The sequence below is a fragment of the Platichthys flesus genome, chromosome 12 (assembly GCF_949316205.1).
Source record: "Platichthys flesus chromosome 12, fPlaFle2.1, whole genome shotgun sequence".
NCBI classification, from domain to species: Eukaryota; Metazoa; Chordata; class Actinopteri; order Pleuronectiformes; family Pleuronectidae; genus Platichthys; species Platichthys flesus.
The window spans coordinates 15,479,512-15,492,967 of record NC_084956.1 but is presented as its reverse complement, the minus strand read 5'-3'; the positions used below and the strand labels follow the sequence as shown (position 1 = coordinate 15,492,967).

Genomic DNA, 13,456 nt, shown 5'->3' with positions numbered 1-13,456 from the left:
GAACAAATTAGAAAAATGTTGTGTGTCATTATTTCGTTATTAAATTTAGAATCTGATACCAAAAAAACGAATAACGGATTGTTTTTCGTAGTTTGGATTTTTTGCTCACATCGAAAATAAGAAATAAAAAAACGCATCATACGTCATTGTTTCCATCCTCTCTGTTTCTGCCTGTCCAGACCAAAATGCGGCCCCGGAACTTTCAAACTAAAACAGGGCCAGCAGCATTTCCATACTAATATATTTTAGCAGATCTAAAACTCTGGATTAGTGTGTATGCCAAGCGTGTCCGTGGCAAAACAGGGGCGTATGGGTTTTGCCTCTCGTGAAGGGCTTCTATTGGATCCAGAACCTTTGCATAGTATGCCCTTTATGTCACTGTCTGAACAACATTTGCATGACCATAAAATGATTTGAATGCCAGTGGAGGTGTTTTGTGTTCGTTGCTACCGGTGAATGACAACTAGTCAGCAGGAACCATCAACAATTAAACCACCGGTGTCTGTGGTGGACCCCATGGTTTTTAAATGTACAGTAGTTTTGCTGTCATGTCTTTCTAATCTGTTTTCACTATATTCTGATTTTCATTTTATTTTTCTGTAAGGCAAAAAGTTCAACCTGGTTGCCAATTTTCTGAAGCGCCACTTCAACCTTCGATGTATTGTCAAGCAGCTCCATGGGGGTATGTAAACCTTCATGTTTTCAATTCCCAGTTACATGGTTCGGAAATAGACATCTCAATGGCTCCCACTCAGCCAAATTTCCCACAGACGGAGCTGATCGTCGGTGGTCGGCATGTTGATTTTTCTCCCCCTCACTTGTTTTTATGTCCTGTCCCTACCTGCTTGGGGTGTTGTTGAGAACAGGCAGCCATTAAGCGTTTCCCTTGAGAAGCTACTGGAGAGAGGGAGAGAGATTGGAGGGCTGTCTATGGAAGGCAGTGACAATCTATCTCCATGGCCCATCTAGTGCCTGTGACCCTTGGCCACCTTTTCATGGGACCAACATGTCTCTCTTCCTGTCTGTAAAGTTAATATCTGCTCCCTAAGGGCCTGGATGGTGAAGTAGTGCTGGTCTGATGCAGACTGAGATAACGGCTTCTCTCAGCATGTTTGTACCACATCAAATTAAACTCAGTCCCCTGGGGTCAAAGGTTGTGTAAATCGGTCCACTGATCGAGCTGTACTTAGTGGTCAGCTCATTAAAAGTTTTAAAAGCAATAAAGCTGAGCTTTCTTCGATTTGTCTGCTTATATATTTAAACCGTTTAAGACTGAGGCTAAAACATAATAGAATGAAATAAAACGTAAAGTATTATTGGAATAGAGGCTTATTTATTAACCTTTTACTATTACTGATATATCCAAAATCAAATGCGTTTATCCTTTGGATGTATTTGCAGAGTAAATTTCATTGTTACATTTTTATATATCTTTAACTTTAACGAATCTAAACCTACTCACCGACATATTCATCTTCAGTCATCTTCATTACATACTCTGCACAAATGCAGGTGTGTGGTCTATGAAAGCTGTGTATAACACAGGTTAGATATTGCCTATTGTGGTTGTTCAGTTGAGGTGATATATTCAGCTTACTTCATCTGGAGAGCTTAGGGACAATAACATTTATTATGATAATGTAACAGTGTTATTGTAATAGATGTTTTCTGCCCTTAAACCAGATCAAACACTCCAAGAAGCCATTGTTAGCGTAACATTGTCTAATATTTCATGGTGTTTACACGGCTCATTAACGTCAGCAGTAAACTGTAATATGCTATTTTTCCGTTTTGGTCTGAGGGACGGTAAATACTGTGCTTGGAGCTGTAAAGTCGAACCTTCACCACAATTCCAGGAGTTTGTTTCGTAATTAGAGGTGAGCCGATGTTATTAACTAGCCTTGTCTGTGCTGTGTCTCTGCTTGCCTGCAGATTTGCGTGTGTTTCCTGAACGCTACGTTGTGTGTGTGAGCTATCACGAGGATGCCTCAGCACACCATGGAAACCCGAGCCTGGCCGCAGTGAGTGCTGTTTATACTCATCTATTTCCTCTTCCAGTCGCCTGGCAAAAAGTCCTGCATGGGGTTTGTGTGTTATTATTGGGAGGTGGTGCCAAATTTTGCTCTCATTGTATACATGCGGATTTTCTGTACTTGGTGATGGTGGGGGTAGTGACAGGACTAAGAGAGGATGAACGGGGGGGGGGGTCCAAAGCTGCAGCGTCACACACAGATTCTGACAATTCACCCCAGTTGTAGGGCTTTAGTTTTTCTGTTGCCCTTAAACTGTTGTAAACCTCAATGTTATTGGATAAACAGAAACTGCAGCCAAAGGTAATTTTGTTCACATAAGCTCTTGAGAAAGTCTCGATCCTTCTGGAAGTTTCTCACACTGTATCCAATATAGAAAAATATCGCAGGGAGACACAATAACCTGATTGTTTTCCTACTTTTATGCAATGTCATTGTGGTCATGTAGTTAATGTTGACATAGTCCCAACATAATATTCACGTTATATAAAAATGATGGTTTTGTAGACCCTTGAACCCCCTCGCCGTAAATTGTAACATTTAATATACCCTTAATACAATATATTATATTCTCCATTATATGGCATATCGTTCATGGTTAATAAAACCTACAACAGCACTCCATCACTCAGTTATATGTTCATTGTTTGGGGGTTTTAATCCCAAACTCCCAGGAGTATTCTGGGAAATAGTAGTGGAGCCTCTCACCTTGGCACTCACATCAAGGACAGACACAGGACTCTCCCATCTCATCCCATGATCAGTGACCCACTGTTTTTCTATGGGGTTTTTGCTATTGTTTCCCTTTGAAAAGACTCTGCACTCTCCGCAGTTTGGCGTCCAATGAAAGCAGCGATTGTAATATTTTTAGTGGAGCAACGCAGTCGTCAGTGAAAAGTTCAGATTGTGTAACCAATTTTCCAGTTCAAGGAGGCATTGCTGTCGATTGCGTTCCTCTCCTCAGGATGTGGTTCTCTGGGCTCATACAGTACAAGCACTGGGAATTGGAGGGTGGGAGTCTTGTGGTGGAGCTCTCCCTCGCCCAGCCGAGAGCGTGGTTTGTAAGGGAAAGATACCAGACAGCGAGGCTGAAGTTATTCACATGACAAAAACAATTATTTGTTTATTTCCCCCGCTCTGTTCGGACTTGTCAGACAAGGATTTTTTTGCCATTCTAATGTTACCAAGAAAGAAAAATTAAGAAAGTGCACGGAGTGAGTCACAGCTGATGCAAGGATTAATGTTGCCGTCTAAAAATAATGGAGTCTTCGGAGTTCTCTGTCGAATTTGGTCATATGTTAAAGAAGAGGTCTTTTATCCCTCAACTCTTGACAGCATGAGCCTGCTAGTCCCCCAAAAAAAGCCATGTTTCCCAGTATTTATGGAGGTTTCGGTTTAGTTGTTAGGATTCAGTTTGTGTGATTTGTTGAACAAAAATCCTTGACCGCAGTGGAAATGTAGCCTCATCAAACTGACACTTCTCATAAGGTCAAGAGGTTATGTTGTGGGAGAACGAAGGTGACATCATGGTTGGCCTTTAGTCTTGTGAAAGTCTCTGCTCACTGTGTGTTTCTTGTATTCTGTTTTCTGCTATTAGTCATATTTTCAGCTGTGGTTCAGTTAGAGGAGGAGATGGTAAGATTTAGTCATTTCCACTAGTGGCGAAGGAACTAGGATGACAGCTAGTGCTTTTCAGTAAAGCGTGGCCTAGGGGATAGAGCGGGTGCTCTGCAAAAAGAAGGTTGCCGGTTCAAATCCCACTCTATCCTATCTGCATGCCTAAGTGTCCTTGGTAAGATACTGAACCCCTAAATGGCCCCTCATAAATGCTGAGTGTTCTAAAAAAATGTAAGTCGCTTTGGATAAAAGCGTCAGCTAAATGACATGTAATGTAATGTAATTAAAGTCAATAACCAAAGCTACATATTTGTGTTCAGACTGCAGCTTTTTAAATAGATGTTTTGTCCTTTATCATATTATAACTACCACTTATCTGAAACGCCAGGATCATCAAACCAGGATTAAACTCTCAATGCTAACTCAAACCATGCATATTGGCTGCAATAGTCACCTATCTAATAATCTGTCTGTGGCTCACATATCTCGAAAATCGTTGATGTTATCAGCTTCACACTTGGGCCCAAGGAAATGCAGCGTATTAGTTTGTGATTTGGACAAGGTCTCCGTTCATTATGAATACACTTTGAATAAACAGGCGATCAGCCCTCTGTAGCAGCAGCAGAGGCTGGGACTCTTTAACATAAGCTTCATTGTTGATCACAACAACATTGTGTTCATGACAACGATAGTTGATTCTCCAGTTCAGCGTTATGTGTACTGAGTTGAGATTCATTGAACTTTGAATACACAGCTCTTTGTGCAGCAGTGGCGGTGTAGCTTCACAGTTCTGTTGAGTCCAGCAGTCGGCCTTTAATTGCCACAGCTCAAATACTGCAGACCACTTGCAGAAAGAAAGCTGCAAATTGGTATGTATATAACAGACACTCCACTAGTTTTATTTCAATAATTGATTAAACTATGTGAGGTCGGCCTGCTCATAGATTCCATGAGAATCATCACCCAACTCCTGAAAATGTTTTTCTTTGTTTCACACCTTCCACTTGACTGTTTTGATTCAAGGTCATGATTCAAATCGGTGCCATTTCTAGCAGCTGCAGGTGGCTAGCACACCACCTGCCCAGCACCAAACTAACCACAAACTTTAGTGGGTGAATGGAGTGGAGCAGCTAGTAAGCCAAATATGTTCTGGTCGGTATAGAGATAATCAGAAGAAATCTAATTGAAAAAGTAAATATTGATCTTTCTGGTAGCAGGGTTTCTACACGATGTTAAATGTGATGCCAATGTTAAATTCCAGGTTGTTTTCACTGCTCCCGTGTGGACAAAGGATCCAACTAATGCAGTTTTTGTTGTTAGCCATGGCTTTAAGGAGTATGTAGCAGATTTGGCTGAAGGTTTAAGGTTGAGTGATGCTCAAAACACACCAGAACATACAACAGGCCTTTCAACCATGTTGAGAGCATAAGTGTTCACAGCTTTTGAATATCGAAACATTCAAGTTGAGACAGGATAATCCTTTTCGAAGAAGTTGTTGTGTAAACCATGAAAAAAGAGCTTAGGTCGATTCTCAAATAACAGCCCTGACTGTCATGTGTGTAGTTATTGAGGAATGTCAATCCTGACATCCATCACATCTGTGGGGCATCACTAACTGTCTCACATTTTATCAAAAGACACAATTTAGCCTGATGTACTCGGCCTGTTGCGACCTAGAAAACTGCAGGCGACTGTTGATCTGTAGAGGTATTTAAACTGCTGCGTTTTCATGAGACAGTGGTAGCAAACAAAAGGCTTTTCTTGGTCTGGCAATGTTATTTCTTTCCTTGACAATCGAGGATTCATGTCTTTCATAAAAAATTGCTCCTATTGTGAGTCAGCAGCAACAGTGAGGAGGGCAGCATGGGAAGGAAGAGCTAGTGTTTAGGATTGCGGCCGTTGTTTTGTAGTCAGGCACAGAGTGGGCAGCAGAGGGGTGAGGGGCATGCTGGGCCGCAGAAGTTTGGATCAAAGGCAGAGCAGATGTGTCTCCAGCCCCCCCTCCTCCTCTGAGCTCTGGACAGGCCTGTGTGTTTACTCATGACCTCAGCACGCCTCTGTGCTTCACAGCTCGCAACAGCTAGCAGCAGCGCTTTCCCAAGCGTCCGGTGTCTGCTGATCTCCTCTGCACCTCGGTCCAAATACATGGATATAATCTTCTACAGGACAGGATCATGTCCCCTCGTTCTAACCTGTCTCCACTAATGTTTCATATTTGCACGAACTGAGTCAAAACATTTAACAGCTTGTCTTAATCCTTACATGTGGGTGGATCCAAAAACTTTCATCATTGTTCCGGGATACGAAATGTTCTTTATTGTCGACAAGTATGTGCCCATGCATGTTTGTTGACTTTGTTTCAGGCAAGATGTGGTGAACTTAGACAAACAGGGCATGGTTCCTCTGTGGGAGCAGGGTGGGTGGAGGGCGAGTGGTGGAATTTGTGGACTCATTTCACGAACATCTCTGCAGGAGGTATTTCTGTCCTGACAGTTCAACAGAGTTGTTATTTCTTGGTGCGATGTTAGATGTCAGAGGGGTTTGTAGACTTATACCATTATAAAGCTCCTCAAAGGGCTCTCCAATGGAATGATAGGTCAATTTTTCAATCACTTGAGTAGTTTGAGGTATTCAAACATTTCAAGTGGTATAAATTACTTTTTGAGACATGGCTGAATTACTGGCTTTATCAGATGAAATCTCACTGCTTTTGTGTTCATAGGTGAGATACTGTTTAAAGTTGTTAGTATTAGCACTAATCCAAGAATAAACATCTGTCTTCCATCGTGACAGCAAATATTATTTGATGGTTGATCGGCGCTTTCAGCGCTGACGTGTCATCGAGTTTTCTTTCTGGTTATTTTCCTGTTTTACTTTTAACAACTAAAAGTTTGCAGAGTCTCTGTGATGAGTTGAGAAAGGTCTCTGACCTCTTTGGCTTTTGTAAATTCTTGCAAAATCCATTGGATAGACTGACAAATGCATAGTCACCAGACCATTCAGCCTTTTTCCTGGTTCCTTAAAAAGACTGAATTTCTTCACTCACCAGACTTGTCATTGTTCTGCGCAGATGAATGACCATGGGTATTTACGTAACTTATATATGACAATACTCCACGGTTTGCCGATCAAGCTTGGGATACTAAATACAGACAGCAATGTCTTTAAATACCGAGAGAGTTACAGCCATCCTGTGAAGCAGCAGATTTTTTTAGACCACTCAGACTGTTTGTCTCTATCAGTGCACTACTTTCAAGTGCAGTTGCATTGAAAGATAAGCAACATAATCTTCCTATCTGTTCCACCCTTATTGCAGAGATGGCGGAGGAGGAACTGTTTCTTCCCTGTATTTTATGGAGTCTGTAGCTGCTTATCTTTTTGAAGTTACTTCCAGGAGTCATTCAGAGTTGGGGCAAGCTATGTGTGTCTGTCCTGGTATCCTTTTAAACCCAATGAGTCATTCTCTCTGCTCCCTTTGCCCTTTTGCAAGGCTTATCTCGATAATCTGACTTCCAGATGTGCTGTATTGTTGCAGCTCCTGAAGCAGAGCTGTGTTGTTTTCGAGGCTGCAGAGCTGGGGAGGGAACTGCTCGTCTACGGGTTGCATCACAAAAGTGTTTTGCACTTTTGTGTGGGGGCCGGTAGACCGGCTGGCGGTGGAGGTGTGGGGGTTAAATCCTTGTACTGAGGGAGCGGTGGTAGCGTTGGCGGGTAGATGTTCTTAAATAACACCATCTAGCCCTGTTGTGAATTTGTATCTTTCCGGCCAAGATTAGACCACCTCTGTTCCTACAGTACTTTGTTTTAACCACATGATTATGATAATTATCATGTTGTTCAGTCACTGTCTTCCTTTACCTTAAATTTCTCTACTTTCTTTTTTACCAGCTATATGTAGTTGAGTGTAGGACCTCCTGAGATAATAATTCATGCACCATCTTTCTCTCTTTCTTTCTGCATTTCTATCGCTTGGCTGTGTGTATCAAAATGTACCTCTTTCATACGTACAACTAAACACTCCTCTGTTCTTTCACTCTCTCTCTCTGCCTCTTTTGAAGTCATGCCGACAGGAACAGAAAGGAGCTCGTCTTTCCCAGAGAACCTCCCATTGGCTTCTTGTTGATTTTTCTTTCAAGTTCATTTTCAAACAGCATTTATTCATATTAAACAGACGAGAATACATATCAAGGCATTACAATGCAAATGACGGCACCCACATCTTTCACAGAGTTGTTGTTGTTGGGGGCTGGTGGGTGTGTGAGCGCGTAGGAAAATGCAAGTTTGTATGTGTGTCACTGTCCCAATTTTTAAATCCTGTGCGAGTTGTAGAGAGCTCAAAGACTGAAGCTCAACCCACACCCTGAAACGACTCCATCTGTACACAAAGGGCAGCTTGTGGAGAACTTCCTGTGTGAGGATTCTTGTATTTGTGGGCATGTTGGACAGACTGTTGAGGTCACAATCCGACTCTGGGGGGTACCTCTTCTTTTGTTATTCCCCCCCACTAAACTCTTTTTCTCTTATTCATTCTGCAGTGTCTTGTCCCTTGTTTCTTGTCGTCTACGCCCCTTTTCCTGCCGCCCGGCCCTTCGTATTCACTCCCCTCCCAGATCTATGTTCCATCCATCACACCACAGAGCAGAGTGCAGTTTTTAAGTCTCGACACCCAGTGCAAAGCCACAAGGCCCTAGTACGCCCTCGCAGCTCAGGATAATTCCTCCTTCCTCCTTGGGTGTCAGGTCATATGTTGTCGCTGGTATCATGTGCGAGAGGAAAGAGGACATTATTGATTTATTTTTCCTCTGTGTTCACACTAACTGGTGGATGCCAGAGCTCACCACATTGGCTTTCCCAGTCTTACAGCGCACATTGATCATTTTACCAACCATTTTATGGAATAGTAATGATCTGAAAAATGGCTGATATTGAATAAACATAGTGGCTCCAACCTCAAGTTTTCCAAGATTGAGCTTCTGTCGGGTTGTATTTTCCCACTGCAGTTGTCAGAAGAGTTTTTTAGCCGCCCTGGCTTGGCTCGTTGGAAGGTAATGTCAGTCTGTCCACTTAGATTCAGAAAAATCTAAATGAAATGTCTTAATTATTGGATTGAAAGCCACAGAACTTGTTCAACACATTCACGATGGCTGGAGGATGAATTATAATGACTTGGGTGAACCCCTGACTTTCCATCTTGTGCCAACATCAGGTCAAAGTTTTCACTCAGAAGTGAAACAATTTTTCATAATTTTCATAATGGGTTGGAACAAGCTTTTACAGACAAATTATATATGAAACCTATAAAGTTTGGTGGTCCCCTCACTTTTCCTCTTGCGGCACCATGAGTCTTTTTGAGTGAAATGTCTCAAGAACAGTGGGATCGATTTTGGTGAAACTTGGTACCAAAGTTCATCTCGCCCTCAGGATGAACTGCAATAACATCAGTGTTAGCTAAACCGTTCACCTACTATAGTATCATCATCAGGTAAAACATTGAATTTGTTCATAACCAAATACCTCAGGTGTACTGTGCTTAAATGAGAGTAAACATCATAGCTGATTAATATGAGCATGTTTGTAAATGGTCTTGTAGTTTTTAATTATACAGGACAACCGCTCTACCCCCTCAGCCACAGCCAGGCCCATTCTGAACTTGCATTTGGCTCAAAGCACCACCAAATAAAGCTTTAGCTTTTTATCATAGCACTGCTATAGCCTCTGAGTTGCCTCCACCAAGAAGGTTGTGTTTTTATTGTACTGTAATGTTTTAACTACTGAACTGATTTTCTAGAAGCTTGGTGGAAGGATGGGTGGGCCAAGAGAGGACTCTGGAACTCCCCCACCAAAACATTTAAATGTTATTAATTCCTGATAAAGTGACAGACTCTCAAACTTACGGTTCTGCTCAACTAGCATCAGCATATCTTGTTCTCTCATAAACCCAGAGTCTGTGCCAGGTCAGCCAAGGAAAAGACCTGTGATTAACCTTCATTAGTGGTCTGTTGAGGGCACACGTTGGAGAGATCCAATCTCTTTCCCTTTCCTCATTCCACTTCAGAGATTCCTCTTAATATGTGGATATGTTGAAATGTCCACCCAGAGTTGACCAGTTCCGATGCAAAATGCAATTGTTCATTTGGCTTCTAACTGTTCAGATATTTCCTGTTTAAGTTTAAAGATGCCATATTGTAGAAAGTGATATTTCGGGCATCTCATCTGATTATCCCCAATAGAAAGGAAGCTTATAGCCAGGCATGGAACTCATGATGGTGGAAAAGCTGACATTGTGATTCTGAGATTTCCAAATTATATGACGAAGTTTACATGACCTGTATATTGAGACTTCGGGACTTCGGGGGCAGAATCAGAATCAGAATTATTTTATTTGCCAAGTATGTTTGCACATACAGGAAATTGCTTTGGTGTCGTTCGTTGGTGCACTCAACATAAAACATCAATATAAAAACAACAATATATAAAAAACCAAATACCAACTATCCAACTTTGCAGGCAATCTGTTTACTTTAAATCTGAAAATCAGTCTCTATTAACGACTCTAATCAGTGCGCTGTTCATCCTCCTCAGTAAACACTGTTCTCCTAAGTTTTAAGTTTCTTTTCTGATTGCAAGAGCTCCAGAGAGAAGTGTGAGACGGCAGAAACCCAAACCACAAATGTATTATCTCATAAAAGCGACTGTGTTAACTTGTTATTGATATAAGAACATAGAAATACAAGGACAAACTGTAACCAGTAAACTTGGGACTCAACGTGTTTCTGCAGTGCGAAACAATGGGATCACTTCCACTAATTTGTTTATATTTACTCACGATGCTCTGAGATATTTAATATCCTTTCCATTCCCATGCCTAAGCTGTACTTTTCTTCTGTCATCTTCTGAATGCACCGTCTTTAATCGCTGTTTTAACTTGTCAACATGGGTTCACCGTTAAGTAGATCTGCCTCAGGCTGCAGGCATCACTCAAGACAGAGACTATGAAACCTACGTCAAGTCGGCAATTGTTTTCTGAAGAGTTTGACGGGTTTCTCTGGAAGTTATTAAGTGTCGGACTAATTCTTTGTGCCAGATTGGGTGTTACTCATTGTATCTGAGGCCATAATAGAAAACAGTGTTTTTGTAAGGCAACAACACAACTTGGGAGTCATGACAATCAGACGAGGATAAATGTATATGAACTTTCTGTTTCTTTGATTTCAGTGTGCTGTGATTTTTTACTGCAGCAGCAGTGATTGTTATTAAATGTCCCACAATGCCAGAGGATGACAGCAGTCTGCTGTGGATCCAAACCTTTCCAGGGGATGCCAGGAATAATATTTTCTGTTTACACCAATTCTGTTTGTCCTCTCCAGACTGAGCTGAGCGAACAAAGCAGATCAGAATATTTTTCCAGAGTGGGAGAAACCCAAGAGCCTTTAAACAGCCCCACAAAAACAAAGAAGACGGTGCTTCAAAAGATGTAAGTATGATCTAATGCAGAACTTTCCAATCCCACCAGTCAGAGAGGACACTCGAGTATCTGTTCATATCCTTTTATCCTTTTGGCTTTTTCAGAGCCAAACAAGCTGGTGTCCAGCAGCAGGTCTGTGCTTCCAGTATGGGGGAGCAGCAAATGGACCAGAGAGCCGGCCAAGAAGGACAAACAGGGGAACTTCGACTTGGAGAGTCAGAATCAAGCCAAAAAGAGATCGCACCCAGCTCTAGACAGAAGTCACTCTCGAAAGCAGACGACAAGGTGCCTGTCCCTGGTGCCTTAACCGAAGCCACGACTCAGATTGAGTCTACTCAAAAGCAGGGCCCGACCCAGGAACAGCAGACTGAGAATAATCCTCCAGACAGCAAAAACCCAACTGGAGCCTCTGTAGTTTTCTGGCAACAAGATATCAGTCATGAGACCAGCAAGAGCAAGAGGTGCAAGCCGAGCAATGCTGGGGAAGACCCTCACCCACAGAGGGCCAAGAGGACGTGCCTTGGAAGACCTCCAGCCCCAACGCAAACTCACTCCACCAAGTGCTCTACACAAACATCCAAGCATGACCTTCTTCCTCCGCCGCCCCTTCCTCCAGGCGAAGCCAAGTCAGAGTCCAAGGCTTTCCCAGTCTCCGAGTGCACCAAAACCACACTGGAAGTAGAGCTGCTTACGCCAGGGAAACGCGCCCAGAGGCTCCCCCTCACAAGCAATAACACGGCACAGACAAACCAAAACAGGCTGGCCACAAGTCTGAGGGGCCTATCTGTCAAGCCTGCATCCTCGGGCTCCTCTATTAGTTCCAGATCCGCACTCGGAGAGGAGGGGAATGAAAATGTGCCAAGAACCTCGAGATTACGACGAATGAAGAGGTCCTGAGGGTAGGCAAGGTGGGGGGGGGGCTACAGTAAAGATGCCTGACGCCACGGAGATAGAGATGATATTTTGTCAGGCTACATGTTTACCCCATGCAGTCTCCTCAGATGACTTGCATTTTTACTACGATGTCTGTTCTTTCCACATGTGCTTTACAGACACACACACATACACAAAGAGATCAAATGCTGAACACATTATGGCAATTGATACACAGGCATTTGTGCTACGCTTTGTCAAATACTTGAAACAGACGTTGCCTCCACCCATAAATAGTGGTGGTCAACAGAGGCTTGCAAATGAAAGTCGAAAACCTTTAATTGGAGTTTAGATTTGGTTTTGTGTTAAAGATTGGGGATTTCAGACAGGCAGGAGCCATGCAGTACGTCATGGCTCTGGGTCTGAAACACTGGCTCCTACGTGTCTGAAAAGTGTCCAGTTTCCCCCGCTGAAGCTCTGCCGTGATTGATCGTTATTTCCACATTTATTTCATCCCTCGCTTCTCAAAAAATGTCTTTTTTTTAAGTCAGAGCTCATTCATATGCAATTTGCTCAATGCTTAGTTGCTAAGCACATGACAGGACTTTAAATGGAAGGGTTTTATGCAGCTTTTTTACTGAACCTTAACCAAGTATGTGTGGTGACATGAGGAGTATTGGAAGTGTTGGTGGTTTTAAATAGGACGACGACAGAATCTCATCTGACGCTCAACAGGGCTGCTGACGTAGTTTAGTTGGAAGTCAACTGTCACTCATGATGATATAACTGTCTGAATCCTGATTTATTTTTTCAAAGTTTTATCCCAAATAAATGTTTTCATTTATTGAAATGTGTTATCAGTCTGATAATTTTCTCTAAACTTTTGGCTTTAATTAACAAAAAACACAGAATTGTTGGAATCAAACACTCAAGACTGGCTAACACGTCTGATGTAACCGACAAACCACTGCCCCTCCGCTCTCATTCCCTCAGTATTAGTGGGTGTAACCTGAGATGAGTCACTTACAGAAGCCAATTCTGTCCTTATTGAGAAACTGACCCTAATGTATTAAGTCGCTGCAGAGAGGTGCTGATAATCGCCTGCCTCGGCTCTAATCCTTTTAAACAGATTCTGCTTGAGTGTTTCAGAGATCTAAAATCTGTCCCACTCCACAACGTAGGTGTCTCTAGGCCTCCTAACGGCTCGAAAGGTTTTAGTTAAGCCCACCACTTAAAAGACCAACAGGGAAAACATTGTGTAGGGATCATGAGGACCACAGGTATTTTTGTCTTCAGGATTCAGCTTAATACGATGACGTCTTGGGACAACGTGATTAGCTGTAAACACATTTGGACAGAGACATTGCTCAAGTTTGTGATGCGTCTCCGGCGGCAGTTCCCACGACGGTCTCACGAGAGAAACCGTTCATACGCTTCAACATGTTGGACTCGGTGCGTCACAGACAGACTC

At 42.5% G+C, this 13,456-nt stretch overlaps 1 protein-coding gene across 2 annotated transcripts in view; it reads left to right on the top strand.

Annotated features, from left to right (window-relative positions):
• slx4ip (SLX4 interacting protein) overlaps nt 1-12,829 on the top strand; it is a 32,100-nt gene extending 19,271 nt beyond the window's left edge. For both annotated transcript variants that reach the window (XM_062400681.1, XM_062400680.1), the window contains 4 exons: nt 605-682; nt 1,933-2,021; nt 11,015-11,121; nt 11,217-12,829. In XM_062400681.1, coding sequence (XP_062256665.1) covers nt 605-682; nt 1,933-2,021; nt 11,015-11,121; nt 11,217-12,009 — 1,067 coding nt within the window. In that variant the 3' untranslated portion in view covers nt 12,010-12,829. The remainder of the gene's footprint in view (nt 1-604; nt 683-1,932; nt 2,022-11,014; nt 11,122-11,216) is intronic.
• Nucleotides 12,830-13,456: the final 627 nt, after the last annotated feature.